This window comes from Vicugna pacos, chromosome 16 (genome assembly GCF_048564905.1).
Source record: "Vicugna pacos chromosome 16, VicPac4, whole genome shotgun sequence".
Taxonomy (NCBI): Eukaryota; Metazoa; Chordata; class Mammalia; order Artiodactyla; family Camelidae; genus Vicugna; species Vicugna pacos.
The window spans coordinates 62,958,577-62,983,037 of NC_133002.1; the positions used below are offsets into that span (position 1 = coordinate 62,958,577).

The 24,461-nt window shown below is 58.4% G+C and overlaps 1 protein-coding gene across 4 annotated transcripts in view; it reads left to right on the forward strand.

The window, feature by feature from the left end:
• TBCD (tubulin folding cofactor D) overlaps positions 1 to 24,461 on the forward strand; it is a 124,640-nt gene that overhangs the window by 9,907 nt on the left and 90,272 nt on the right. The window contains exons 6-13 of one of the 4 annotated variants that reach the window (XM_072939948.1): positions 1,161 to 1,216; positions 6,539 to 6,671; positions 16,626 to 16,671; positions 17,751 to 17,883; positions 21,247 to 21,423; positions 21,921 to 21,981; positions 22,534 to 22,608; positions 24,331 to 24,425. In XM_072939948.1, coding sequence (XP_072796049.1) covers positions 1,161 to 1,216; positions 6,539 to 6,671; positions 16,626 to 16,671; positions 17,751 to 17,883; positions 21,247 to 21,423; positions 21,921 to 21,981; positions 22,534 to 22,608; positions 24,331 to 24,425 — 776 coding nt within the window. Of the gene's footprint in view, positions 1 to 1,160; positions 1,217 to 6,538; positions 6,672 to 8,296; positions 8,373 to 16,625; positions 16,672 to 17,750; positions 17,884 to 21,246; positions 21,424 to 21,920; positions 21,982 to 22,533; positions 22,609 to 24,330; positions 24,426 to 24,461 lie in introns of those variants that run through there. The other 3 variants (XM_072939947.1, XM_072939950.1, XM_072939949.1) reach the window with 3 other exon arrangements.

The window sequence follows — 24,461 nt, forward strand, 5'->3', positions numbered from 1 at the left end:
TTGCCGGGCCCTCTGCGTCGGGGTCTCCGAGGCTGCAGGCAGAGCTCCCGGGCCGCCCACCTGCAGCTCTCGAGGGTGTTGGCCCCTGGCCTCCAAGCTTGGCGGTCTGTTTCCTTGTGGGCCCACAACGTGCAGCTCATTCTGTGAAGCCGCAGGGGCGGGGTCTGTCGCAGAGTGCAGGTCACAGTAATGTGTGACCTCAGCGCAGAAGTGATGTCCCACCACCGTCAAATTCCCTTGGTTAGCAGTCACCGTGGGCACGGTGGGGCGGTGGGGGCAGCGTCTGCCTGCCACTTATACTGCGTTAACGCCTTGGATCCCACTTGACGAGGTATTAACTGTTTCATCCTCGTTTTACTGAGGAGGCAACAGGCGTGAAAGTATCCTCGCTTGCCCACTTTCCCGTGCGTGGTGGATCCAGGTTTGAACCCAGGGCTTTGGCTCCCGGCTTGTCCTCATGGTGCTCCTTGTGGCCCGGGGCCCCGGTGTCCTGCGGCTCTGGGGTTGCTTTCCCCTCAGCAGGCTCTTGGGAATGTCTTGCTGTGTCAGAGAGTGGACGCTCCCGGGAGTCTTGAGGGGAAAGGTGCTCCCTGATCTTGTTGTTTCTAGATCCTCTCTTCTGGATGGCGGTTTGCTTCTAGCAGTTATTCTCTGTGTCTTCGGCTCCTAGTGGGGTTGCCTGGGGAGAGGCAGTGCGTTCTTAAAGTTTTGTCCTCCCGAAGAAAGATCTTCTAAGTGTATCGCTTGGAGAGAAGTTAGTTGCTGAGAGTGGAAACGAGGCAGGCTTCCCGAGAACCCAGTCCTCTCACGTGTGAGCGGGGTCTCCAGCTGTTCGGCGCACAGAGTGCTCACGGGGCCCACGCATGTTCTGTGGGCTCTGGGTGACGTGTACGTGCTTCCTTTTTCTGCTGGTTTTGCAAACGTGTTTCATGAGTGTGAGCACACGCCACGTGCAGACTGGACACTTCCTTGAGGTGGTGCAGTGGTGGCAGCTGCAGCCCCGAGCGCAGGTGTGTGAGTAGTTTGTGCAGCCTTGGGATTTGGCCTCTGCCTGTGGGCGTGGGCTGGTGGGAGCTGCTGAGTGTGGGGCCGGCACTGAGTTGGCCCCTGAGGCTTGCATCGTGTGTGTCATGGTGTCCGTCCTCTTTCCCTCCTTGTAGTCCTACCTGGTGGTCAGCGACAAGGCCCGGGATGCCGCTGCCGTCCTCGTGTCCAGGTGAGTGCTCTCCGAGCGGGCCTGTCTTCTGTGTTAGCTGTGTGTCTTTGTTGTCAGAGAGGATGCTGGGATGCCTGGTCTGGGGAGGTCCTTGATGTCCTGAGTACCCCATTGCCCTCCATGGGGGACCAGCAGCACTGCTGGGGTGCAGAAAACCCCTGAACCTATGTGACTGCTGGCACTGCTGGTCTGGGGCTCAGGGGAGTCACGTGAGGCTGGGTTGGGGGCTCACGGGCCCATCAAAGGAGCATAGGTTTAGAACAGCTGTGGCACTTTTGCCAGACCTTGCCTCTGGGGTGGTGGCAGGTGGAAGAGCCTTTGAAAGTCACTTAGAAAGCAGTCCACACTGCGATTTGTGGAGATCGCGGGCTGTGAGTGTGTCTTGTGACTTGGGCTGAAAATCCCCAGGCGTTCCACGTTACCTAGAGTGGCCGTGCCCCACAAAGGCCCAGATGGTCTTACTGATTAGCTGGGAAGAAGCCCTGGCGGCAGACCTGGCGTCTCCACAAAAGCGTCAAAAGACGCACATGACTGCATGGACTTGTTTCATGAAATGGGAGAGCACAAGAAAGCAGTTCTTCTGAATCTTTCGATGACGTGATTTATTATTTCTTTTTTTAAATTTTTATTTTTTATTGATGTATAGTTGATTTACAATGTTTCAGGTGCACAGTGTGGTGATCCTGTTATGCATATGTATATATATTTTTTCAGACTATTTTCTGTTACAGTTTATTACGAGATACTGAATGTAATTCCTTCTGCTACTAGTGGGTCCTTGTTTATCTGTTTTGTGTGTAGTAGTGTGTTTCTTGTGTGACGTGATTTAAAATCTGTGTGTAGTGTAGATGAATTAAAAAGTTTGGCTCCCCCCATTCGTGAAAGTTGGCTGTGAAGACCTTGGGATGTTCGGGCTGGGAAATGAGCAGCACTTGGCTCCGGGCCACCTTGTCAGCTGTGCAGCCACGACCTTCTTGTCCGAGGTGGGAAGGGAAGTGCCGGGTGTAGAGGGCAGCTGGGGGCCTCGGACGACACATTTGTGAAGCTGCTTTGCCCACCAAGGGCAGAACTGGTTGCGAGGAATGGTATTAGGAGCTGGAGAGGGGCCTGAGCCCGCCTGGATGCTCCACCTGGAGGAGAAGCCCGCCTGCAGAGGAGCGAAGTAGGTGGGCTTCCTGACTGTGAAAGTCACCATGTGAGTTTTGGAAAATAGAAGGTACAAAAGAAAACATACTGTCCTCCCGTGAGATGTAACTGCCCTGTCCTTGGTCCCCCTGCCCGTGGGCGTGTCCGCCAGTGGCCCACGTCCTTCCATGGCATGTGGGGTGTCGGTGGATTTGTTCCGGTGCCGATGGGCTGACCCTGAGCTTCAGGCGGTCAGGCTTCTGAGCGTGGTTACGGTGTGACGTGTTCTTCCTCCCGCCCACTGCCGTGTGGACCTGTGTCAGTGAGATGAACATCACGAGCCCCCTGCGTGACCCTTGTGTGGCTCTGGTTGACTCCTCTTTCCCTCCCAGTTTCTTGAGACATGGTTGGCGCACAGCTCCACGTGCGCCCAGGGTGCGCGGCTTGGAGACGTCACTCACAGGCCTTATGATGTGGTCGTCACAGCAAGCTCAGTGAGCGTCCATCATCTCAGGCAGACATGGAATTAAAGATGTGGGGAACGTCTTCCTCCTTGTGACAAGAGTCCAGGATTCACTCCCTTAACGACTTCGGTGCATTTTGTGCAGCAGCGTCAGTTCTGTTCCTCGAGTTGTGTGCACACCCCTGTACCTTTAACGGGAAATTTGTGCCTTTGTGGCCGCCTTCCCCATCTCCCCCCCTAACCCGCCTCTGGTGACCCCAAGTCTCATTTCTTTCTGTGTGGTTCGACTTCTGATTGGTTCTTAGGGACAAGTTCCTAGAATTGGAATGAGCGTTCTCAGCGCTTTAAATGCAGTTACTGGAAGGCTGCACTAGTGAGAGTCGCCCTTTCCCACGTTTACCAACATTCAGGCGGTCTTACAAGTGTTCTCTAAGTTTCTTAAACGGAAAGTAACGTCTTTATCTTCTGTTTTCTTTTTATCGCTTATTATTGTTAGCTGCAGTGCTGAGGGCTTGGTCAGGCTCTCTGGGCTTGACTGGAGTCCCGCACCTGTGGGCGGTGGAAGCGAACCCCTGACCCCTCTCCCTGCTGTGTCCTCCAGAGCCGGCCTGGCCTGTTCTGTCCGTGCTGGCGGGACGCACGCGCCACCTGCTGGTCAGACGAGCAAGGCTGAGCCTGAGTCCAGTGCTGCGGCCGGCGTGCCCAGCTCCGGGAGCCCGTGTCCTCAGTTTTGGAATGGGTGGGGGCTGAGGGGCAGGCCCCTCTACCTGTCTGTCTCTTGCAGTCGGGCCCTGCGAAGGCCTTGCCTACGGGGTGCCTGCTTCTGGTGCCGCACGCTTCCCGCTGCTAGCTGTGAATGCTCCTTTACGACGTGTCGTCTGGAACTGTGCCTGTCCCTTTTCTTCAGTGGAACCTCTGAACATTGCTGCATTTTCTGTTCTTTGATGTTATGTTGATGCCAAGACACTTAGCTAGGGTGTTACTGTACAGAAACTCTCCAAGGGAAAATAAGCCTGTACTCCTACTGGTTGCATTAATTTTAAAAAGCAGACCTTTTTATCTATTTGTGAAGTCAAGGTGTGTTCCATGTAGAAAAGCTGGAAATTTTCTAACGTAGAGAATTAGGAAAACCCTGCGCATTTGTGATTAGCCACACAACGCGAGAGTTGTGGTCTTTTTTCCCGTCCTGTCACTACTGAGCTTGCGCAGCAGGGTCTCAGTCAGCAGCCTGCTTTTCCGCTGAGTTTCACGTTGCCGTTGATTAAGTGGCTCCTGATTTCCGGTGTCTGAGTTACTCTGGTCGCTTCCTCACGTTGGCCCTCTTACGGTGCAGCTTTGGGCGTACACCTGTTTTGGTCTTTGGGATTGTTTGTCTTAGGCCCAGGGAGGTGGGCTCCCTGAGTCGCGGGACACGAGGTTGTTGGGGAGCCTGTGTGCCAGTTGCCAGGTGACTCTTGGGGGCGGGTTCTCGGGCTCTGCTGCGTGGGCGGCCTCGCGGACAGCCTGCTGCCCCAGTGGGATCGCGTGTCGTTTTGCTATGGCTGGTAGTTGGTGTGCGTTTCTCTGGTGGCTGGAGAGTCTTCACACGTCAGTGCCACTCCAGGCACTGTGTGTCCCGCTGCGCGACCTGACTGTGCCATCCACGGGCTCGTGGTGCCTTTTCTCCTCGAGGGTGAGCTTTCTCCGATGAAGGGCATCAGGTGCGGTGGGGACGATGGTTCCGCCCCCTGGTTAGTGGCCTTTTACTTTATCCTTTGGAGTAAAGTTTTAACTTAACTATAAAAATACTGTTTTGTTCTTTTGTTTAGTTAAGTTTATCCTGTTAGGAAACTTGAGAAGTAATCTTTTATATTTTCTACCTTTTTGTTGTTTAACAGAATTATTAATCCACTTGGGCCTTTTTTGGTGTAAGGTGTAGAGTGGACGTTCCCCCTTACGGGTAACTGTAGTCTATCCCTGCTTTGTGGATATCTCACTTTTCCATTATTTATTTTAAAAACACACACAGGAAGTTCGTACGCCTGGTAGGTTTTGCCACGGCCCCTGTGCTATTTCAGTCTCAGGCCAGGTGCCGTGTGGTGACAGTGCCGACAAGGCTCGGAGCAGCCACCGGTCCCTCCGGCGTCATGCCCTCTGTCCATCTGGGAGTCTGGTCCTGTCGTTAAGGTTTTGTGGATCGTTCTGGCTGTGCTTCCCTCCCTGGGACAAGGACGGTGGTTCTCTGAAACACCGCATGTGTTAGCCGAGCTCCACGTTTAAAGTCGATGTAAAGTCTGCAGTGTGGTGTTTCCCACAAGAGGGGGCAGCATTGGGCCTATGGGAGGTGTCGCTTCTGTGAGTCTGTGTGTTACATCTGTGGGGTAGTTTCCTTTTTTGCTTGTCTGTGCTTTTGGACCTCTGCTGTGAACGTGATATTCCCTTTTTTTTAATGAGAAAAATAAAATGTAAAATAACCAACTTGCTTAAGTCTTTCAAAGGAGCCTTAGGTTTTTACTGTACTTTGGAAACTCAGCTCGTGTGACTGTGTCCAGGAGAGGAGGTCGGCCTGGCTGCTTGGGGAGGTGCAGCGCAGAGGCAGGGGTGCGCCCCCAGTGTCTGAGTCCCAGCCGGACTGCCCCCAGCCCTGTGGGCCGCCTCTGGGCTGGGTCGGAGGTCAGGCTGGGGATGAGGCTGCTGTGGGCGTGGCCCTCATCCCGCAGGGCCTCCCGGAGTCGGGGATTTAAACGGGGTCAGGGAAGCTGCCTCGGGTCTGTCCCCGTTTCTCCCCTCTTGGTATCACTGGAGGCGCAGGTTCTGCACGAGGTCCTGGGCCTCTTCCCGTGCCCCGAAGCACAGCTTCCTGGGGAGGGCATGTGAGTTTGCCTTTGTAACCAGCGCCCCAAAGTGGGAAATCCCTGGTGGCAGCGTCTCCAGGTGTGTGCGTGGGCTGGGGGGACCGTGTGTGCTCGGGTGAGGGGGACCACATGCCAGCCCTGGTTTCCCCACCTGCAGGCCTCCTCTCAGCTGGGTGGGGGTGTGGACAGCACCATCCTGAAGGAAGAGGGCCGAGTGCCGGTGGGGGGCTTCCAGTCCATCTGCAGGGGCGGAGAATGGTGTGGCCCACCCTGCTGTGCTCTGTGGGGGCAGCTGGGGAGGAGAGGTCCTCACCGGTCAGGATGCTGTCCCTGTGCCTCCTGCCCTCCCCTTGCTTAGCTGTTTCCTTCTTGTTATGTGCCTGCTTCGTGTTTCTGCCCCCGGCCGCCAGCTCCTGGGGAGGGCGGGGGCTCGGTCAAGGTAGAGCCAGGCCTGGCATGGGCCGAGGGGGTGAGGAGTGCAGGGGCCCTGCTCTGCCGTGGGCCTGGAGGATGGCCGCCCAGACCCATGCCCAGGAGTGGGGCACCAGCCAGCTCTCGCGGCACAGAGCTGAGTGGACCCACCGGGGCGGGGGCTGTGCCGGGCAGAGAGGGTGAGGAATGGAGCCCTGTAGCAGGTGCGGGGAGGGGTGGCACGGGGTGTGGGTTCCCAAGGCGAAGGGATCCGGGGTTGGAGATGGGAAGGGGAGCCTGTGGTGTCCAGCGCTCGGCACCAGTGGGCACGTGGGAGGTGGGGGTTGGGGGCGTGGGACCCAGACCTCAGTCATGGTGCGAATCGCACCTGAGGGCCAGAGTCTACGGGTTGGAGCGTGCCGGATGGAGCCGTAGAGGGAAAGGGGCTGTGGCAGAACTGTCACCTGCCTGTTTGTGTCCTTCTGGCAGGTTTGTCACTCGGCCTGACGTCAAGCAGAAGAAGATGGCCGGTTTCCTGGACTGGAGCCTGTGCACCTTGGCCAACTCCTCCTTCCAGACCATCGAGGGGGTCATTGCCATGGACGGGACACTGCAGGCCCTGGTGAGCACTGCTGCAGTGGGGCAGGGTCAGCTGGTGGGGCTGTGGGCTTGGCGGGGAAGCTCCGAGTACCTTGATTTCATTCCCAAGTGGTTGAAGCACAGAGTGGATGTCATCCCTGAACAGATGGGAAATGCGACCGCGCCTTGTGCCCCAGGGTCGGCCTTGCCTTGTCCGAGGGGCCTTCCACCTGGGGAGGGCTGGGCTGAGCGGCCTCGCATGTCGCCGCCAGGGGGCAGCAGTGCCCGTGGAGTCCAAGCCGCTGGGGCGGGAGCGTGGCCTCCTCAGGTTTCCTGCTGCTTAATCATGTCACAGAGAGAAATGAAAGAAGGCAGGTGATTTGAACTTTGGTTTTGATCAGATGCTCGGGGTGTTTGTAACCCCTGATCTGAGCGCAGACCCTACCCCTGCCCGAGGGCGCTGGGTGGTGCCGCCTGCTCTGCTTGTGTGGAGTTTAAGTTCTGCGGGAAGGGGGGGCCCCTATGCAGCCCTGGGGTCAGCCCCCTCCCTCCGGCCCTGTCCCCCTGCTCTGTCGTTGCTGTGGGTGAGACCCTGCTTGTCGCTGGAGCTGGGGAGCCCAGGGCCCACTTGGAGGAGAGCAGGGGTTTCGGGCTGTGTTTAAACAGGGGCTTCTGGGCTGTGACTCGGGGTGATGTCGTCTTCCTGGGTGTCGCCTCCTCTGCTCTCCTTGGCGGGTGTCAGAGGCGTGAGGGCGTGGGGACAGTGGGGCCCCGGGTGTCGGAGGAGCAGAGAGGACCCCCCGCACTGCTTTGCACCTAGAATGTCCTCAGACTCACAGTGCCATTGCCCCTTCATTGTCACTTACGTGATGAGACTCTCGGAATGCTTTAAAGGCACCTGGGAGATGCACCGTTTCCTGAGTGCCTGTGGTCTGCTGAGGTAATCCGTGTTTTCACGTGTCCTTCCGTGCTGTGAGTAGACGTGGTGTGTCATACAGGGGCTTTAAAAGAGATGGAGGTGTGATGCACATTGTAATTCTCCCTTTAAAGTATATAAGCTCCGTGATTGTTTTGTATGTGCACAGGGTTGTGCGGCCATCCCCACTAATTCCCAGGCATTCTCCTCACTCCTGAAGGGAAGCCCACACGCAGTAGCGGGCCCTCCCCATCCCTCCCCTGCCACCCCCAGCCCCTGGAGCCCTAGACTTGCTTACTCTGGATGTTTCATCTGAGTGGAGTCATGTGATGGGACCTTCCTTCAGCGTGGTGTTGTCCCGCTGCCTCCACGCAGTGGCCTGTGTCTGTGCCCTGTCCTTCCTCTGGTCGGTGCTCTGTTGTGTGGGTGTCTTGCTTTTTCTGAACAACGCTGATCTGAGCCTTTGTGTGTAAGGTTTTGTTTGAGCGTGTATTTTCAGTTTCCTTGCCGCAGTAGTAGCAATAGTTTTTTTTAAATTACTGAGGAAGTTTAACACTGATTTGAACACTTCTGGCGTTTGAGGTCTGTGGGCCTTTTCCTGGCTGCACACCTTTCACACTGACGGACACAGGTTTCGGCTTGTGTTGGCACGACCTCTGCCTGTGGGCACTCTCCGCGCTGCCTGTGTGGGCGGCGCTTCAGGAGGACATGCCTGCTGTGAGGGGCTCCTTGTGGGTGAGGCTGGCAGGAGGTGCTGAGTGTGGAGCTGGTCACCAGGCCGTCACTGCGGGTCTTAGCAGGGGGCCGTTTATGTTGCAGGTGATCCTGGTAAGGGATGGGTGGATGGGCTGAGACGGTTTATTTGAACGGTTGAGTGTGAGTGGATGCCTAGTGTTTGCATGAGTCGCTTGCCAAGTCCCAGGTCAGGGAGAAGCCAGGGCTTGAGGATCGCGGCCGAGCCTGTAGGTCCCCTTCCCTGCAGGGAAGCCCCGCCCTAAATCGCTGTCGCGGCAGTGGTCTGGCTCTGGGCCTCCTCGTCCTGCTCAGGAATCTGCGTCCTGGATGGGCACCTGGGTCTCCTGCAGCCCCTGGCCTGGCAGCCACCCCTCCAGAGGCCATCGCTGCGTTTGACTGGGGCCGCTGAGCCGCAGGTGCCTGCCTCCACCCTGGGGTGGTGACCACCACTGCGCTCTCAGGCCACCAGCCAGAGCACCCATGGCCACCTCGTCCTGGCTCAAGTGCTGGCGCACCCAGTGCGGTCTCAGCTTGAGAAGGTCCTGGGGCTGCTTTCTGTCCAGTTCTGCCCCGGCCGGGCCCATGGACCTTTTTTTTTTAAAAACAAAAAACCAAGAAACAGCTTTGGTCCTCTTGCTGCTGGTCGCCGGCTTGTGCAAGGCCTGCCAGCCACTCCGCCGGCAGGAGCCAGGGCTGTCACTAGGGCGCCTCCACGCCCCACGCTCGAGGAGAGAGTGTCTCTCTTTTCCTCCTGAGGAGCAGAAGGGTTTTCCCAAAGGCTTAGTGAAGCCAGGCCCTGCACCCCTGTGCGCTTGTCACCCAGAGGAGGGGCCCCGTGGGGCTGGGGCACGCTGGCCGCCACGCCCAGAGCTGCCCAGGGAGATGGACTCTAGGCAGGAGTATCACCGATGCTGCTGCTGAGACCCCTGCCGGTGAGGCCAGCCCGGCCCTGCCTCCTGAGCCCGTGGGAGCCTGGTGTCTGCTGGGAAGACCCGGGGTCCTTCTGGGATCCTTCCCTTCTCCTGAGAGGGAGAAATTTGGTGTAACTGCTGCCGCCGCCGCCGAGCGGGCGTGGTCTTGCCAGGAGCTCCTCAGACCTGAACGGCGGGCCAGGCGTCCGCCCTGCGTGATGAAACCTGCCCGCGCTGTGTGTGCTCCAGGGTTTCCTTCCTCCTTTGATGCACTTGGCTTCGTTTTATCCACCTGTTCATTAGTGTGGGCTAGGCGAAACAGGTGGACTCGTAACAAGCACCATCGAAACTGGGGCTCGGTTTTCGCTTCCCTGGAAGCGTGCTTCTCTCGCAGCGATGGCTTCTACCTCTCGTGGGAGGGAGGCACGTGTTTGGCAACTCCTTTCACTGGAGGCCCCTTCACTGTGACTCTCGAGACACCCTTTGGTTTAGTCCCTTTTTCGTAAGCATTAGGAGTAATGCTAATTTAGGAGATTCAAGGAAGGGAAACAGAATCAAAAGTTGAGGCTGGTCGTCATTTGAGCTTGCTGCTCTCTGCTCCAGCTCCTCAGTCGGTGCCCCGTGGTGGCTGGGGGTGGGCGCGGGCGGGTGGTGCCGGCCGCTGGGGTTGCATCTCCCTCCGCAGCGAGGGTCCTGCCCATCTCGTCAGGGGGGAACAGTGCAGACACATTGACAGACAGCGGAAGGGAGACCGCCGGGCCCACGGTCACCCAGCCTGAGCCACGTGTGGGGATGGAGGAGCCTCCTGCCCAGGTGGGGGGGCTGTTGAGCAGGCCCCATGCACGCCAGACTTGTGACTCTGCCCCGGGGGGTGATGGCCCTTTGGGCCCCCCTGAGCCTGGGCCCTCGTCCTGGCAGTGCCCATGATCCCAGGCACGTGGCGCCCTCCCTGCGCAGTCTGTCGAAGGGAAGTAGCAGGTCTCTGACCTCGGAGGGCGTGTGATGTGACACGAGGCCGTCTTTGACGAGGAGGGCGCTTGCTCGTCATCCAGGTCATTCCCGGGTGGCTTTGATTCCTGTTCTCTCCGGGCTCTTTGTGGTTTCGTTAAGGTGGTTTGGCCAGAGGACACATTATCCAAATTGGGCTTTTCAGTGGCAGCGCTTGCCTGGGGCAGGCCGTGGGTGGAAGGAGCACAGAGGCAGCACTTGAACGTGTGCGTTTTCGGGGGGGGGGGGTGCCTCGTTCACGGTCTCCTGTATGGTTCAGGTGAAAGGCGCCTTCAGTTCCCCCGTGGGCTGGGGTAGCCGTGGAGCGGCCAGCTCACGCTGTCTCACGTGACTCAGCGTTTTCTGGGCAGCAGGCACAGAGTCTTGTTGGAACACGCACGGTGTGTGGCTCGCCTCCGTCCGCTGGCGGCCTGGTCTGTACACCTGCTGTGTGGAGAGGTGACGTGTCCTCCTGGACAGGTGTGCGCTCGCAGGTAGCCCAGCCCAGGCCCACGCTTGCGGGGGAAGGGGCCTAGTGGGTCACAGGCGCCTTTGCCTTGGAGGAGAGACAGAGCCGTGCTCCTGGCCAGTGTCCCTACACCGCAGCGTCCTGGCCCCCACCCCCCGCTGGGCACCCTCCCTACGTGCAGGGGTCCCTCGGGCTCTCTGTGCCCGATTCCCCGTGACCTCCGTTCCTGCTTCCTGTCCACGGTCCCAGGGCCCTGGGTCTGGGCACCTGTTGTGCTTGCTCCAGGCTCTGCAGGTCGTGGCTGCCACCCCGAGCCCCCGGCCTGCCTGGCGAGACCCAGCAGCAGAAGAGGGTGCCCGGCGGCGCTGCCTGGGCTCTCGCTGGTCAAGTCAACTCGTAGGGTGGTGGCTCCAGGCATCTCCCAGGCCCAGCTGTCCTTTCTGGATTTGGTGCTCGCTGGGTCAGGCGGGCTGCCCCTGGTGGTCTGTCCGGGGTCCTCGCCTAGAGCATGCTCAGCCATCTGCTCTCTCTGCCCTCCCTCTGCTTGGGCCCCGCCTGGTCTGTGGCTGGTCCACTTGACGGCAGTGGTGCCACCTCTCTGTCCCTCAGCTGCAGCCATGCTGTCTCCACCACCTTTGGAGAACTAGGGGCAGCGCCGGAGGGTAGGTAGCGCCGGCCCCAGGAGAGGGGTGGGCACCGAGCTCGGCCGCCTCTTCTCTGTGGTTCCCACCCGTCAGTGCCTTGCCGTGGGTGTTCTGGATCCCGCACTCCTTTGCACTGCGTGGGCTGCCGGCCCGGTCCTTGGCAGCCTCAGCTCTATGCTGTCTGGTCCTGGATGAGGCCCGCCGGCTCCTCCGCCCTTCCCTCTGTGTCTCCTCCTGTCTCACCTCCACATGAGCCCCTGCTCCACACGTGCAGGAGAATCTTGGAGGCAGACCGACACCAGCCACCATCGGGCCTCCAAGTGCTTGTCAGGACCGCTTAATTCAGGGGCAGTAACTCTTCAGAAAAAGATGGCTTCTCAGTCTACTTGCCTAACGTAGGCACAGAGGGTGCAAGAGGCAGGGTTCCTGCCACGAGGGCTGAGCGAGGATCAGGTGGACCTAAGCCCTGCGCAGTCCCCAGGGCAGAGCTGACTGGTGGGGGCGGCTGTGACCCACAGGGGAACGTCTGAGTGGAGCGGTGGGGCGTGGGGAGGGGTGCTCTAAACGGGAGCGTCTTGGTGCGGTTTGCTGTTTGGGTGTGGATTCCTCTGTGGGCTGTTCAGGCCACTGGAAGGAGCTGGGTGAATGCTCAGGTGGTAGGGTAGGTACGTCGTGAGCAGGTTGGTCTGAAGACAGGAAGTCCCGCCTGTCTGGTGTCCCCTGGGCTCTTCCCTGTGCACCTCCTTCCTCCTCCTCATCTCACAGCTGGGGTGGGGAACAGGAGGGGGAGCAGGGCGGCCCGCCCCTCCCGTGGAGCTGTGTGCGAGTGGGTCGCACTGTGAGATTAGACATGTGACAAGGCAGTAACACTTCATGTGACTGTTGAGCACTTAAACGTTTCTTTGTGAAGTTAATTTTTAGTTACATATTTGTATACTTAAAATTTTTCGTAATTTACTTGACATACACTTACTTTATCAGGATTGTATTTTTTCATTCTGGGTCCTTATTGATTATAATCAGCTGCTTATCCTGGCCATCCAAAACTCAACTTCAGCATCAAATTTCTCCGCATGGGAAATTGTTTTGTTTTCCCCTTAATGTATGCAGCCCTGAGGAACTAAACCGGGCGCACACTTGAGACAAGAGAAGAGTGGGGCTGTGTGACGGGGGCCACGATGCTCGTGCTCACCGGCTGGCGGGGGACTCTGGGCACCTGGTGCAGGCCCCCTTTCTCCCAGGGCCTGGGGTGGGGCTGCTGGTCTTGGCCTTGATTCGGTGGTGCCTCCAGGGGACCTCAGACCAGCATCTCCTGCTGGGCAGCCTGTGATTCACCGGAGAACGTGCCCCGGGGAGGGAGGCTGGTGCGGTGGCAGGAGAGCAGGCCTGGGCGGGGAAGGCGTGGTGCTTCAGAGTGATTATGGGGAAACTGGAGCAACAGGAACAGACCCGGTGGCCTCTCTTCTCAGCTGTGCATGCTGTTTGTCGGCGTCTCTGCAGCGTGGCTGCCAGTGTGACGTGTGTGTGCTTCCAGCCAACTCCTGTTTGATGCCCCCATGGAAAGGGGTGCACCCTGCTTGGGTGCTGGCTGAGGACCCTCCCAGCTATCAGAGGCCAGGGCGTTTCCTCCCGTTGCTGAGGGTCGCTGACCTCTGTGCCCGCCAGGTTGGACCACGTGCGCTGGGGAGGGCAGTTTTTTAAGGTGGCCCCGTTCTATGTAAAAAGTCAGACCAACAAACAAAAACAAAGCCCTTGCCTTCAGTGTTTTTTGTTCCTTTTCATGCTTTTTGCCCTTCAGAGTCTGTGCACGGGAGAGTCTCCCTTCGTGTGTGCAGAGAGCCCCCTGGGAAATCCTGGGGGATTTAAGGCCCGGAAAAGTGTTGGGATAAAAAACTTGCCTTGAACTCATGAAAAATGGAGTGTGGGTCCCCCTTGGTCCAGACACGCTGACTGCCTGGCCTCGGGGCTGGTCCCCTGCGTGGGCTGGGATTCAGGGCCTGTCACCCGCCGCCCGTGTCTGGTGGGGCCATGTCAGTGTTGTCCTGGGAAGTCCTCCCCATCCTGTTCTTTTCTCCTACTTAGACTTTGGAAGGAATTTGGCAAATGACGGGTGTTACTACTGAGAGCATTTTTGACATTTTCTCTGGCTTTAGGTTCTTATTATTTGTTAGTGAATGAGACCAGGCGCCGCCTCTCCCTTTCCGTGCTGTTGACCCCATGGCCTCCCCCGGCTGGCCACCTGCCCTGCTCCAGGTCTCTCCTCAGCTTCCCGGACGTTGACAGTGTCCTCCTCTGACTGTCCGCCTCATTGTGTCCTCCACATGCTGCTGTGTGCTGTCCGTCCCAGGAGGACGGGGTGCCTGGGCACCGAAGCACCCTGCCTGCAGGCGGAGAGTTCAGTCCCTCACATGTTTCCTGAGAAGGGGGTTGTTGTCTGTTGTGTGACCGCCCAGCCCGAAGCCCGTGGCTTCCGCAGCCGCCGCTGCTTGTGCGTGTGGAGGCCAGGTGTGGGGGCTTGTCTCTGCCCCTGCTGCCCAGGGCTCGCCTGGGCAGCCTGTGCTGCAGGCGACCGGAAGGGCTCTGCTCGCTGGCGCCAGTGCACGTGGGTGCCGGCTTCCGGGGGGAGTGTCGAGCAGGGGGGCCTGGGCTTGGAAGTCACAGCGTTGCTCCCGTCTGGCTCCTTTGGTGGAAGCAGCCGGACACCCGTGTCCCCGGGGAGGGAAGCCTCAGCCCCAGAGACCCCAGCTCTGGATGGCAGGGGTCAGAGGGGGCCACACAGGGTGACCATGTCACTCCTGTCCAGCCTGCGTGTCTGAGAGGAAAGGAAGGCCCTGCTCCATTCACAGAAAAGCTGTCTGGACGAGGTGGGGTGCACAGCACCTCAGCCTGGTGCCCTTTCTGGACTGGCCGGAGGTGCCCGTCTGACCGGATGCTCTAACAGAACAGCCACGTCCACGTCGGCCGGCCTCGGTGCCCTTGGGCCGGCCTGTCCCCGGCTGTGGGGTGGGTGAGGATGACTAGGCTTGCTGTGGGACTATCTCAGCGAGCCCGCCGCCTGCGGGTGGGTGTTTTGGTGCTGCCTGACTGTCCCCAGATTCCACGCCCCGCAAGGAGGGAACCTGGTGTTTCTGTTCTGAAAAGGGATGGCTTAGGTCTCTAGTGGAAGAGAGACCCCCGCAGGTGGTGCACCCCCCTGCACGTGCACCCCAGTTGGTCCCGGGCCCCCAGCTTCGGTGGAGACGTCGCTGTTTGGGTGCTCTGGACCTCGCCCCCTCGGCCCTGCCCATTGTCCCTGGCTGGGGCCAGTCGTGCCTGCACTTGTGCCTGGTCCGAGTTGGCAGCACCCGCCCTGTCCTGTGTCCGTCTGGCGCCTGAGTCTCAGGGCCACTGGGGCGTAGCCTCTGCCGTCAGCAGTGCTCAGCACAGGCTGCCTGGTTGGCCCGCCGTCCCGGGCCCTAAAGAGGCGGGGATGCTGCCTGGCGCTGTGTCGCGGGGGTTGTTTCCTAGCGTTCCCCTCGGTCACATTCTTTCGTGTGTGGACCGTGATTCGTGCAGTGCTGGTTTCCTGCGGCTGACCTTCTGTCCCCGTCACTGGCCCTTCGGATACCCTCCTTCTGGTTTCTCCTGCGGTTGCTCAGAGCCCTTCCGCTGTGCTGCCGGCTCTGCTCCGGGTCTGCCGCCTGAAGCCTCGGGGGTGCTGGGGCAAGCTGGCCCCTAGTGCCCTCTTCTCACTGGGAGCGCGCGCTGCTGCGATGTCCCGCTGCTCGTTCAGGGAGGCGCACGCAGCCTCTGGCGTGGGGCACGGCGTCCGCTGTGGGCGGGCTTCCCTTGGCGCTCTTCGTTCCGCCCGCGGTTGATGGGAGCCTTCCTCGTGGGTGGGTGCTGGAGTTAACGCGAGGTGTTACCCTCAGTGGTTTCGGGTGTTAACCCAGCCTTGCATCCTTGCAAGTGGGGACTAGACCCCGTCTGGTCATGGGGTGAAGTCCACTTCACATGTTCCTGGATTTGCTTTGCTAACGTCTTGTTAAGGAGTTTTACCTGTTTGTTCAGGAGGGATACTGACCTGTGGTTTTCCTGTGATGGCTGGGCTTTTTTTTTTAGTTTTTAAAAAGAATTTCTTTAACTTAATTTAATTGTTAAAAACTTTGTTTTATTTATCTCTTTTTTTGTGGGGTGGGCTGAGGAGGTCATTAGGTTTATTTATTTTTCTCAGGGAGGTCCTGGGTTCAATCTTGTGCACACTGGGCATGCGCTCTGCCGCTGAGCTCTGCTCTCTTCTGGGGCGTTTGTATCAGGCGAGGACTGGCCTCATGAAGTCAGCTGGGGTGTGTTCTCTGCTTCCTTAAAGCTTGCGTGGGATGGTACTTCTTCCTTAAATATGTGCTAGGATTGGTTAGTGAAGCCGTGTGTGCCTAGGGCTTCTTTTGTGCAGGGATTCTAAATTACTAATTAAATACCTTCACGTGATAAAGGTCTTTTCAAACTTTCTATTTTTTAAGTCATTTTTGCTAATTTGGAACCTGCCTTGGAATTTGTCCATTTTCTCAAGTTGTCTGATTTGTTGTCATAAAGTTGTTGATGAAAGTCCTTTGTTACCTGTTAGTTCTGTGGGTCTCTTGTGAAGTCCTCGAGCTGCTGACTCTGTGTCCATATGTACGTGTTGTGTGTGTGTACACATGTGCACACATACGTGTGTCAGAGCAGAAGTGCAACCACACACACACTTGTGTTGTTGAACTGCTTTAACTTAAATCGCTCCAGTGCTCCTGACTCCTTCAGCGTGTGTTGTACACGATCAGCATGCCCACTCGGAGGGCTTCTTTTTAAAACAGAAGAAAGCTTTGTTGTTTCCCACATGACAATCGTTCTGATTTCAGCCTCGGCTGGAGGAAAACACGGCGGCGGCTTCGCGCTCGATGACGCTGACCTGCTGTCCGCTGGGTGCACGGGGCCAGGCCGGGTGTGGAGCGCGCGGGGTGGTTCTGGCGCTCCTGACCTGCGCTCAGACAGTGCGCCTTCCTGGTGGTGGTCTCTGCTCCACCGTCACACAGCTGTTGGCGTTCTGGAGCATGCCTCCCAGCGCCCCGCTCTCCACGGAGGACGGCGCCCTGGGCCTGGGCGCGGGCACGGGTAACTGTACCCCAGTTCTCGGTCCCTTCCAAAGGTTTCCTCTCCAGCCTCTTGTAACCCTTTCTCTGTTGTACACAAACTGTTCTCTTGTGGTGAGTGTGGAGAATAAAAATTCTGAAAGATGAAATGAATTATTTTGGTAATTTATGTTTTAAACTTGTAAATGTATTTGCAGCATTTTAACAAATATTTTTTCCTTTTTTAGGCACAAATATTTAAGCATGGAAAACGTGAGGACTGCTTACCCTATGGTAAGGTTTATTTGTGAATGATGGTGTGCTTGTGATGTGAATTTGCCCCAATTAAGACCCAGTGTGTCTCCTTAACATTTTATAGGAACAAAAATCTGTAACTTGCTGTATTTGGATACTATCATTTTTTTGGTTTGTCTTCGTGTGTGTGTGTATGTGTGTGTGAATAATCTGACTTTCATAATTAGGCCTCAGTATGGGACGTTTTGTCACATACAGGAAGGCAGTTCATGAACTGTCATTTCTTTTCTTTTCTTTTTTTTTTCTTTTTTATTTCTTTTGAACTGTCATTTCTGACACAAACTCCTGGTCTTCAGTGCATGGTCCTCTAGTCTCATCCCAGCTCCTCCTCACCCCCAGACACCCTGCCCTTTCCCTGGACTCTGCTGACTCTTTAAAGCCTGATCTGGTACTACTGTCACCTGAGAACGTGAACAGTGGTCACTTGGCATCCTCACACGCTGTCCCCGGCGGCCTCGTGCACACAGATCCCAGGGCGCATCAGTGCCACCCAGGCTGGTCATTGCATGGTCCAGTCCTTTGGGAAGTCTGCAGAGGCCACAACTTGGCTTGTAATCCTGCCCTCCAAGTCTCACAGGAAGAGTCCTGGGCATGCTCCCGGCCTCTGCTTCCCCTGACCCCACCTCCTTGTCCCAAACAGACCCTTCCCCATTCCCACAGCCTCACATCCGCTGCTGTCACCCACGTCGTGCCCCACAGCCGCCATGTGCAGCAGCAGCAGCAGAACTGCCTGAAAGCCCGAGTGCGTCTGCATGGTCCCCAGTGTGGCTGTGGTGCTCCTCTGTGCATGGCGGCGCCTCCCTCTCTGTGCCTCCTCCACACGCCTTGTTCACGGCGGGGCTCAACTCCAGTTGCACTTAGTAAATGATACTGGAGGAGGGGCTCTTGATGAAACAGAGCTCCAGGGGTTCAGGGTGAGTGTAGGCCTCCACACTGATCTGAGGGCCCTGGGAAAGCCCATGGTTTTGGTGTTGTGGATGCCAGGCATGGTGGGTGTGGTTCAGGAGGTCAGAAAAAACCCTTCCCACCAAACTGAGTGAGACGTGCTGTGTTCACAGCTGCCACGGTTCTCAAGTGCCTGGACGGCTGCAGGCTCCCCGACAGCAACCAGACGCTGCTTCGGAAACTTGGGGTGAAGCTTGCACAGCGGCTGGGTCTGACCTTCCTGAAGCCCCGGTTGGCCAAGTGGAGGTTGGTGGACCGGGGGGTGGGTGTGCGGTCTGAGCGTGCTGGGAGGCTGCTGTGGGCGTAGGGGCTGGTGGACAGGTGTCTCCTGCTTTCATCTTCTTTAGTCTCAGAAGTGTTTCTGATCTTGAAAGGAACAGTTTTTCTTTTGGTTATTTTCTGACCCACATTTGAGGCTGGACTGAGGCCCAGAAGAGCTTGCTCCACACTTTGTGAAAGTGACTGCTGTCGGGGTTCGGTGCCACCTTGCGGCTTGGGCACTGTGAGGAGAGCTTGTTCTGATCAGCCTGGGTCCCAGTCACAGGCTTCTTTCAGAGGAAGCCAGCTACCTCCCCGGGTTTATTCAGAAAACAGAGCTGTCTTTGCTTGAGGGTGGCAGCGGCCTGCTTTAATGGATAGACTGCTTTTGAGTCCGTGGTTCCCAGGGAAGTAGACCTTTCTACTGTGCTTGGGGTAATGTCTTTTTAACAATCTTCAGTTTTATTTCGAGTAGTAAGATGTATGGTTTGGCAGGAATTACCTGATTAAGTTTGCTCAGCCTTCGTCTCCAGTGATAGCAGGTTCCAGAGAAGTGTGTTCTGTTTTAGGGCTGTTCTACGGACATACCTCTTGGGTGTTCTGCGTACAGCTTGTTCCGTAAGTTGTTGTTGGTGAGACTAAACGTTAGTGGTTACTTTCCAGATGCCATGGAAATCAACGTTCTACTCTGTAATAGGGCTCCCTCGAAAAACAGGACCTATGTATGTGTGCATACGTGTGTGTGTGCGTGCAGACTTATTGTGAGGAACTGGCTCGTGCGGTTGTGGTGGTGGTTGTGGAGGCTGGCACATGCCAGGGTCTGGGAGCTGGAGGCCCGGGAGGAGCTGGTGCTGCAGTTTGAGTCTGGAGGCAGGAAGGCACCGCGTTTCCTCTGTCCCGACCACACCTCCGTGTTCGTCAGGGTGATGGCAACATGGTGGGCTCAGCCTGCGTCTTGCTGTTTGTTTTCTCTCTTCTGGCTTTTCCTTCTTTTTCTTCACTTTGTCCTCTCTGATGTATTTTCACGTTGCCTTTTAGACTCCTCCTTTTAGTGGTTAACTTCCCCCGAGAGGAGTAACCTGTTGGCAGGTGGGCCCAGCACTCTGACCGCCCAGCGCCCGAGGCCTCTGCTCCCTGACGCGGGTGTGGCACTCACACGAGGCCCCAGTGAGAGTTCCGTGCAGAGTTCCGGTGCCTGCTCAGCTCCCCTCCCCGGCACCTGTCCCACTTCCTCACCGTCTCCCTAGTCAGGGACTTTGTTCTACCTCTGCCTGGGCTCCATTTCCCTGTGCGTGCTTTAGAAAGTGCCTTTTGGGAGGAAGCAGAGGTGAAGGGGGTGCACCTGGGGGCCTCCTTCCCCGTGGTTGTCACCTTGTTCCTGCCAGCAGTTGCTTTGTGTATTTTGTCCGGATTTTGTGGTTGGTTGAGGCAGAGGGAAAGTCCAGTGCAGCCTGGGGCCTGTCATCGTATGTCCACCTGTCTTTGATTGCTGAGCGCTGTTGTGAGCCCTCTTCCTCTGGGATAGCTGGCACGTGTCCTGGCTGGGGGGTGGTCGCAGGGCGCCTGTTCATCTGCCAGGTGACGCCCCTGGTCAAGGTACCTGTTGCTGCTCCAATTCAGGCGCCAGCCCCGATGTGCCCTGCAGCCGATCTCAGTTCTGAGCCCATCTACCTGGACAGTGCACTGGACCCCCCGGTCAAGGGCTCAGCCCACAAGAGTCCACCCTGGCTCCCATCGCAAGTCCAGGTGTCACCTGTGCTTCTGACAGACCGGCTGCCCATGGCGCTTCCCACAACCCCCTGGTTGGGTTTGGTGATTTGCTGGAGTGGCTCGTTGAGCTCAGAGAAGCATTTGACGTGTGAGATCATGGGTTTGTCGTAAAAGGCTCTGATGCAGGAACGGCGGGTGGGAGACATGTAAAAGGCACGGCCTGGGGGGCCTGGAGCTCCCTCGCCCGCCGAGTGTGCCACCCGCACATCCCGCCATGTGTCCACCAGCTCAGCAGTTCTCCAGACCACCTCTTCTGGGTCTTTGTGGAGGCCTTGCTATGCAGCCGGGGGTGATGAGGTGACTGGCCACCGGCGCTTGGTTGAGCTCCCTGGAGGTTGGGGTGGGACTGAAAGCTCAGCTATCTCATCCCACAGTTGTCCCAGCACCAGCACTGTCCTCGGGGCTCTCCCAGAGTCCCCTTTTCCCTGCAGCAGAGGAGCTTAACCGAGAAATGGACAAAGACTAAACGTGTTTCCTGTTACCAGTCACACCGTCACGACTAGGGAACATGGTACCCCCACGTTTAGCAGCTTCAGACTGCATTTTTAATGCCACTGCTTCTGTGGCCGGAGTCCAGGTGTGCTTAGCTGTGCCCTCTGGTTGGGGTCTCTCTGAGGGCTTCACGAAGTTCAGCTGGAGGCGCCCCACATCCAGGCACACAGGCGGCATTCTCGTAGCCTCGGGGGATGTCCCCTCACCTCTGCTGTGCTCGTGGTGAGGAGAGAGTCCTGGGCGCGGCTGCTCTGAGGGGTTGTGTGAGAACCAGGATGCCGGCTGCCTGGGAGCTGCGTGACCTTGTCCTTGTTTTACGAGACCGCAGGCCTCCAGGCCACAGTTACGGGTGTCTGAGCTGGGGCTCAAGCTCCGTGTTGGTCTCCCGGGCCCAGGTCTCTGCAAACTGGACTGGCCTCAGCCCGCGGCCCCCAGCCTGCGGCCCCTAGCTTTCACTCTGACTTGGCACCTTTTATGCCCCAGGCTGTCCTGAGCTGGGCCTGCCCGTCTCTGGGAGGGCTGGCGTTTGAGGGCCTTGCTCTGTGCGGGCCCTGCTGGGAGTGCTTCATGCCCACCCCCGTCCCCTGGGGAAGCGGTGCAGGCCAGACAGCTGAGCTGGCCTGTGCTGGTGGCCTCAGCGATGGTGGGGGGTCGGTGGGAAGTGGTGAGCATGGTCTGTGGGAGCTGGTGGTGGACGAGCTGTGGCACTAGGGGTGACGAGGCAGCATCTGGCCCTGCGGTGGGGGACGGGGTCAGGGGGCGGTTGCTCTGCTCAGCTGGGGCCGGAGGCCAAGCGCGTGAAGCTGAGGACAGGGCAGTGGGCTCACACTCGCCATCCCTGCTGTTTCCACGTGTGGGGCGGGTTCTGAGTGGTGTGGAGTATGGTTCTGGGTTCTGTGGCCGGGTCGAGGTCTTTTCTGGGCAGCCGACACTGGCCGTGGTCAGTGCCAGCCTCCTTCCTGTTCATCCCCCTGTGCGTGTGTGCGATTGTCGCAGATGTGACCTGAGTTGTTGATTCCAGCTGTCGAGACGGCTTCCCCTCCAGCACCTGGTCGTCCTGTGGGCCTGATGTGCATTTGCTTCTCACAGGTACCAGCGCGGCTGCCGCTCCTTGGCTGCCAGCCTGCAGCCCTGCGCCCAGAGTCCACGAGAGCTGGGGACGCAGGCCGAGAGCCCAGACAGCGACGGAGAGGATGATGTCCCCGAGGAGGTGGAGAGCGTGATAGGTGCGCACCCCCCACCATGCTCCACCTGGGCAGGTCGGAGGTGAGGCTGGGGCTGTCGGACGGCTCAGTCATGGCGCACCTTCCACCCTCACAGGCTCTGTTCTGCGCGGTAGGCCTTCCACTGCTGCCTGGTGTCTTGCACCGGGGTCTCCACTGACCTGCTTGCAAGGCCCTTACCACTTGGGAGGCCCTGACACTCCCAGCGTTTGTTTGGTGTCTCCATGGCCTTTCCTGGAGGCTGGCTGTTTCCAAGACCCCTTCCCCAGCCTCTGGCAGACACCCGGAAAGTCTCTGGGAAGCCTCCCACTGACCTGCGGCCTTCCCTGCTGGCACCCTCTGCCAGTGACCGTCGTGGTAGGTGGGTCTGCTTTCAGGGATAGTGGCCTTCAATGACGATTTGAAAATGCAGAGGAGAAGGTGTTCTCTCTTGCAGCAAGCATTAAGGTCCTCAGAGAGCTCCCCTCGCGGCGCTGTGCGAGGGGCTCACCAGAGCTGGGCTGGCTCCCGGGCTCACACGCCGCCTCCCTGTTCTTCCAGAGCAGCTGCTGGTCGGGCTGAAGGACAAGGACACGGTCGTGCGCTGGTCTGCGGCCAAGGGGTAGGTGTCCGCATCTGCGTCTGCGTCGGCCGGGGCTGGGGTGGGGCGAGGGGGGGGGTGGCAGCTTGTGCACACGACCCCCCCACCCCCCACCGGGTCTGCTGAGCCTCCGTCATTCAGCGAGTGTCGTGGGATTTGAGAGCTGTAGACAGCCTGGAGAGTTTGGGAGGGTAGAACGATTTTTTCCTGATTCGCGTTGGTCGCTGTATGTTCTGGTTTCAAAGACAATCACTGAGGTTGACGAGCAGCCTGTTCGTTCTGTCGCCTTTCCGGCTCGAATGGCACCCCCCCCCCGATGGGGCGCCCCCTCTCCCGTCTCGGAGCTCCGGGGGGAGGAGGCAGCCCATCCAGCCAGGCCAGGGCCATGGGGGACACACGAGGTGGACGTTGTGGAGAAAAGTAACCGAGCAGAGGTCCTGGCACGGCCCCCTCCCATCCGAGGTTCTTGCAGCGAACGGCGGGGCGAGGCCTGGCCTGCCCGGAGGCCGGTGGGCTGGGAGCAGCTGGGCCCCCGTGCGGGCTGCCCGCGCTGACCCCGCTTCTCCCTCTCAGCGTCGGCAGGATGGCGGGCAGGCTTCCCAAGGAGCTGGCGGACGACGTGGCCGGGTCGGTGCTGGACTGTTTCAGGTAGGCGCGGGGAGCGCGGGGTTGCGGGCAGGCGTGTTTCTGGGTGAAGGCAGTGGCTCCCCCTGCCCCGTCGCTGAGCTGGTCGTTGGGCTCCCTGCAGCCTTTTCTCCTCCTCCTGAAGTTAGTTTTGGGGACTCCAGTTGTTCTCCTGTGCTGCTTTTATCAGCTTAGACTCCAGTACATTTAAAGCCTTGACGAAGAAGAGGTCAGTTTTGCGCATGTCCACACGTGGAAGAGTGTCCTTTGAGGGAGCCGTTTTCTTTGGACTGGAACCAGGTCCGCCCTTTTCGAGGGAGCTTCTCTGAGCTTGGCCTGTCCCAGGTCTGGGGCTGTCGAGATCTTCGCAGAGGCCCTGGGGGCTGAGGTCTGAATTCTAAACCGCGTTTAAGTTTGTTGGATTTAAATTGAACAGCCACATGTGGTGGCAGTCGTGCTGTGTCTGCTGTGACCTCCCAGGGGACCCTGGGTAGTACCTGCCCCTCCACTCAGATGGTTTGAGGGGCGTTAGCTCAGGATGGCCCCCAGAGATAGTGCCCAGGCCCCTCAGCCCAGGGCTGGGTGGAAGCGGCTGCCAAGGAGGGGAGGAGGCCTGGCCGGGCCCTGGAATCTGCCGTCTGAACCCAGCTCTGGGTGGTGGGAGGGGGTGGTCTCCAGGCAACAGGGTCCCGGGTGTGCTATGGACCCGGCGCTGCCCTGTCTCAGTGGCGGTGCACCACTCTCCTCCCTAGCCTTTCCCACTGGTAACATTTCAGTTACAAAGTCAGGTGGAGGCGATGACCCCTCTGCCCCTCTGCACCCCTGCCCATGCCGTCCCCTCGCAGGTAACCCGGCACCCTTCCCTCGTGTCCTTCCAGGAATGGTGAGTGTGGGGTGGGGGACAGAGGAAAACATCTCCTCCACTCACACTGCCCCACTGTCCTCTTCCAGGGCGTCCTCAGTTGGGTCCCGACCTAGTCTCGGCCTTCCGCTCTCCTGAACCTGCTGTGGTTTCCACTCCTCTGATACCAGGGTTGCCCAGGGCTTGGCTCTGGGGCAGGCACTCACCCTCAGGCAGTGGGTGCAGCACGCGCTGGGGATGGTGGCACGTGGGCGTCCGTGTCCGCGGTGCCGGTTTGGGGGGTTCTGAGTCCCCGCCGATCTGAGAAGCAGGTATTCTCACTCGGTGTAAGGCCAGGGTTGCCCCTTTAAACGAGAGCTTCCCGAGGACTTCAGGGAAGTTTCACTAAGTGCAACATTTTCTTGTGAGGTGACTAGTAGGCGTTATAACTGTTGACTAGAAGTCTGTGTTTCGGACAGTACAGAGAAGTTCTCTACGTGCTGTTTCATTCTAACTTTCTAATCTCGGTTTTACTCTTTTGAGTTGTCGGGGCCTCTGTGGAAAGGCCTCCTCGCCCCTCCCGCTGCTGTGGCCTTAACCTAGGTGCGGTCCTGGCACCAGGAGCCCAAGTTTGCTGAGCAGTGTGGTTGCTTAAATGGGCGGGAGTGGCGGTTGCGGGGGCCCTCCTGTGGGGTCGGGGGTCTGACCAGGATGTGGACTTGGAACTGGGGAGCTGAGCGTGGCAGTTCCTGCCGGTTCGGTTGGAGGACTGTCTCCTTAGCCGACTGGCATTTTAAGTGCTCACGGGGGGCTTCATGAGGCTTTCAGCTCAGGGGAGGGCCTTGTGCTCTGGGCATGGGGCGAGGCTGGCACCACGCTGGGGTCTCAGGCTCGCTGTGCTTCAGTTTTCAGGAGACGGACGGGGCCTGGCATGGCGGGTGTCTGGCGCTAGCGGAACTGGGCAGACGAGGCCTGTTGCTCCCTTCCCGGCTCTCGGACGGTGAGTGCAGCTCACACTGCGTGGTCGGGCCTCCCT